Source organism: Asterias rubens, unplaced genomic scaffold (assembly GCF_902459465.1).
Source record: "Asterias rubens unplaced genomic scaffold, eAstRub1.3, whole genome shotgun sequence".
NCBI lineage: Eukaryota > Metazoa > Echinodermata > Asteroidea > Forcipulatida > Asteriidae > Asterias > Asterias rubens.
Window position 1 is genome coordinate 63936 of NW_022985708.1, and position 5010 is coordinate 68945.

Consider the following 5010-nt stretch of genomic DNA (forward strand, 5'->3'; position numbering starts at 1 on the left):
AAACGAAGAAGGATGTAAGTAATTAGGGAGTTTGGTAAATGGTCTCACATACATGTACCTTGACAGGCCCATCCATATCCATGTGTTTACTTCTACTTGCCTCTGCAAATAACACATTTTTCCTCCAAGTATTCCTTTGATTTTGTTAAACAAGGAATATGTAGGTGGTAACATGTAGCTCTTAAATGTTTTTCAAAAGCAGTGCATGCTGTGAGATTATCATTGTGCTTAGGTAACACAGCAAACATTCAAATAGTTCAATTGGTTTTAATTTCCAGGCAAAGCCACCGATACAGCCCATTTGAGTCGGACAGTGATGAGGACAATGGGCAAGACACACCACATCGCCCCAAAAAGGCAAGGATACATTTTCCACCCCTACCAAGGATCCAGTTCATCCATCCAGATGAACTGGAAAGTTGTCCACCCTCACCATCTATCATGCCACCCTCGTCCACGAGGCCACCCTCAACAGCTGCCAGGCCACCATCATCTGGCAGACTGCCTTCATCATCTGTCAAGCCAACCTTGCCATCTGCTGGTCTGTCTGCATCTGCCAGGCCATCTTCATCATCCACCAGGCCTCCATCTACATCTTCTAGGCAACCGACATCATCAATGAGGCCAACACCTTCCCCCAGATCACCCATAATATCACCCATGTCATTTCCCGCTATTGAGCCATCTACCTCCCACAGCAGTTCCTCTCGCTCCTCTAGCTCCTCTAGGACATCGCTGGCCCAATTAACTCAAGAGAAGGCTGCCAGCAAGGGAGTTTCAGGTATTGAGATGAATACCCTTCAATATCACGACCTCAGGTTTAGCACTAAAAAGTTAACTTGACCTGAATTCAAACAGATCTTGAATAATCTTTTACCAACGTTCCAGCTGGTTTCTATTGTCTTCTGCACAACAATTGCAGTTGCACATAGACTAACAGTAATTTTGGGGAAATATTAATTTCTATCGGTAATTTTCACTCAAGTATCAGGCTTTGAAAACCTGTGATGTAAACTGGTCAGATGACCTGTACATGTATCATAAACGAATACATTTTCATTTTATTGCAGCAACCGAGGCTAAAATCCTTGAAACACTCGAGGCAATTTTGCTTCAAGTTGAGAGGAACTCAAGGATGCTCACCATGCTTGTTTCGAACAAGGAATCTTTGGAAGAGAGAGAGGATCTACCAGAAGAAGTCGACCTTCCCTTGCCCACGTACGACTCTGCAAAGGATTTGGATCAGCGGCTTGCCGAAAACCAGACTCTTAAAAAATCATTGGTAGGTATATTTAATAGCACAACACAATTGTACTGCAATTTATATGACATGTTCCATAGAATATATACGGCATTTCATGTCATTTGGTCATATGATATTTTTAATTAATGCAAATACAATATGACAACATGCACAGCGTGGGAAGCGCTCAAGTGTAAAATGTGTTTGGAAATGTTTTCACTCCTTTGCAGTTGTTCTACTGTGGCACTTCTTTCATGGTAAATTTCTACATAGAAACAATTTTACACACATCAAATTTGGCGGTGACTTATGTGACATGTCACTGTAAACAAGTTCATTTAAACTCCTGTGTTTAAGTCAGTGTATCATATACTATTGAGGACAAACAATGCTGAGATGAAAACATCATGGTTCGCTTTCCTATGACCGGTTTTCATAGGAAAGCGAACTATGATGTTTTCATCTCAGCATTGTTTGTCCTCAATAGCTTGAGACATAATAGGACAGCACACATGTTAGTACTTGGCTTTGTTTAAATATAATACCACATTAATATTGACCATGAAAAGTAGAGTGTAACGCTTGAATGAATGGTGCTGATGAATTCACCCAAAGAATGTCCCTCTATAAGATATCTTCCTATGTATGTATGTTCTTGAAAATAGTAGATTCATATCATTGCCTTTTGGGGCAAAAATTGCTCAAAAAATTGTTTAATACATGTATTTTTTATCAATTACATATTCAGTCAACCCGTGTGCTCTTGTTCTGCTTAAATGACTAACTGAAACATTAATTGTCATTTTTGTTTGGTTCAGATTAAGCGCCTCTCATTGATCGGCGGTGCCACCTTAGGAAAGGTGGTTCGAGGGATCATGGTTGATCTGGTGTCAACAGCCTTGGCCACACAGTGCAATTGGGTTGGGCAGAGAGGGCCAAAAAAGCCTTTTAGTGTTCTCAAGAACATTTTCTCTGTGATAATCAGTAAGTAGGATTGTTTCTGTATGTACCTTAGGAGGGAGCCTTTTCAGTTTGCCAAAATGCATCTATTAACCCTTCTATGCTTGGGGTCACCTCTGGCCCAGGCCCTGCTAATCACAACCCCTCACAGCTGTGAAGCAATGTGAAGTGCAGAAATTTCCCTCAATAGGATTTTAGCGTGGAGTTTCTTTGTTAAGCCTGCATCCCTCAAAGGAACATACTTAATGCCTGCTGCACACGTGCAGCACGCATTGTATATGTTCCATTGAGGGATTCAGGCTTAACAAAGAATGGAATACAATACACAGTAGCTACAATGGACGAAACAAAAGTGGTAATAATGGGGTGTTCATTGGGCAACTTCATGGCCAGCCCCTTTTGCTGCCCTTCACAAACACCCATGCAGCTTTAAGGAGCAGGGTGGCTTTGCCCACAGGTTGTGTGTGAGGCATTAGCATGCATATACCAAAGCATCCAGAGGGAGAGTTAATGCACTTGTAAACAGTTGGATTTCAGCCATTTACCAAGCAAAAGAACAGATTCTTTCAAGTCATTTTGGTTTTGTTCTCATTTAAGTTACATGTATGAGATGATTTTTATGTTGAGCTCATGCATGCATGTACCAACTCGCTGCTAACTCTGATGTTGCTGCGTGAATTGCACTGAAACTGAAATATACAAATTTCTTTGAATTAGTCAGAGAGAAGCATGAAGGTATATATACCTAACAATGTTTTGTTAACAAATATGAAACATACATTATAAGAAAACAAAAATATTGAACAAGTTTGTGGAGAATTTTCCAAGAAGCCTAGCTGTGTAAACGTTTGTAAGTCCCACAGGCAAAAGTGGCAATCCGACAGGGTGAACAACCCCAATTACCATTTTTGTAGGCTACTGTATTTATCTAATATTTTTACTTTTTCACCAGAATCAGTGCGACGAAACGGGGGGCATGAAAATGCCAGCCAAGAGGCAGTGCGGGATGCAGTGTCCAACCATCTCCGCTACAGCTTTGATTTGGATGGACGTGGGTCCATCCGCAAGAAAAAATTCAAGGATGGAAGAACCACGGAGACCACTGCAGACCCTTCAAGTGAGCCGGACAGTGACACTGAGACATGAAGGAGGTGTGAAGGATATATTGGACAATTTTGGCTGTTTTTGCACTTTTAGGAAAAGCCATTCTTTTTCGTTTTTGCTTTTCTTTTGACTTGTAAAAAGGGCTTTGTGGTTTGCAGATGAGTGTCCCTAGTCGACTGGGGCAATTTACATTCAACCAGTCCCAAGCAATCTCCCTGAAGACCAGAATCCAATGTGTGTTATTGATTTACTGAAATTGTTCTTTGTTTCTTTATTTTATGAGAACAACCATTATGTAACATTTGACCATTTTCTGGGTTTTTTTTTATGTTGCCTCCGAATTGCTTATCAAAGTTGCCCTGTTGACATAGGCCTTTTGGGACCTAATTGTATAATAAAGAAAAAAAGGAGTGGAGAACAAAATGTAGAATTACAGTTAATTGTTAAAAGAATGTTTGACTCTTAAGTGACTAAGAATAGGAACACAAATTATTGTTGTCATTTCAATCACTTCATTACCTTCTCCATTTCAGAGACATTGGAGAATGAATAAGTGTATATTAAGTTGCATTTATCGTTTGTTAAACTCATACATGTACACTGCTTTTTCTTTTCTGCACTTTCCAGACGTCAATTTTGTTAACAGATATGACTGCTTGCTGATGTACAGAGTATGTTAAACCATCAAAACTGTTTGATTAGAACAACTGAAAACACTTCATGAATGGATTATATTTGTGGAAGAAATAGGAATTCGGGCTACGCATTCAGACTTCCCTCTATGATTTGTTTTGCCCTTTAATAAACAATTGAACCTATATAGGTGGCCATGTTTGTGACAATCAGTTGTCCACGCGTCTCTCCATATATGCACTGAGTATATACAATGAGTTCGCCAACTATCAAGCAGCCAGTGTCTTGCCTAGACTTGTTTTAACTCATACTGGGGTAATGCTGTTACATGTTTGAAATGAAACTAGGCCACTACGTTTGAAATTTTCAACGTTTCACTGTTTATATCGTGCCTGCAAAATTTCTATTTCATTGTACATGTACATGCGTTTTTAAGAATAAAGTGATATTTGTCAGTATCGCAGTCATTTGTCACTTTCGTTGTTATGCTGTCGGATGAGTTAAAGCTCATTCCAAGTTTGTGGAAGTCACTTTATTAGTCATTTGTCTATTCATATGCCATGAAGCCTAAAATGGTCTGTTGGAAAGTTGCTGGAAATTTGTTGGAAGTGGGTGGAATCTGGTTGGATTAACATTGGAAACTTGTGGGATTTGTTGGGAATAATGACAAGTTTGGTTGGATATTGTGGGAATAACGTAAATCCAACGTTGGAGCAACGTTGGATCCAGCGTCGCTGCAACGTTGTCTCAACATGCAAAATAACGTTGGTGCAACGTTGCCGGACAACGCTGGTCCAACGTTGTCATCCGTATTTGACAACGTTGGTGCAACGTTGGACCAACGTTGGCTTGCTACCTGGGATTAAATGGGAATTGAAGAGGCTATCTCGTCAAGCATCTGACGTGCGTGCGCCGCCAGCTTGCAGTGGTTTCGCTATCAGCAAAATCAAATTCCATGCAATTAACAGTGTGACGAGACAGCCCAGTTAATAGTTATTTCAAAATTAAACATTTGGTGGTTTAACATGTTTTGTGGGTGTTTACTGCGAATTTGCAGTATTTTTGCTGTT

The 5010-nt window shown here is 40.1% G+C and overlaps 1 protein-coding gene across 1 annotated transcript; it reads left to right on the plus strand.

Moving 5' to 3' along the window:
* Positions 1-329: 329 nt before the first annotated feature.
* On the plus strand, positions 330-4380 carry LOC117305913. The gene is made up of 4 exons (XM_033790802.1): positions 330-781; positions 1071-1282; positions 2062-2227; positions 3156-4380. The coding sequence occupies exons 1-4, from the start codon at positions 442-444 to the stop codon at positions 3347-3349; spliced, it is 912 nt and encodes a 303-aa protein (XP_033646693.1). The 5' UTR covers positions 330-441; the 3' UTR covers positions 3350-4380.
* The last annotated feature ends 630 nt before the right edge of the window (positions 4381-5010 follow it).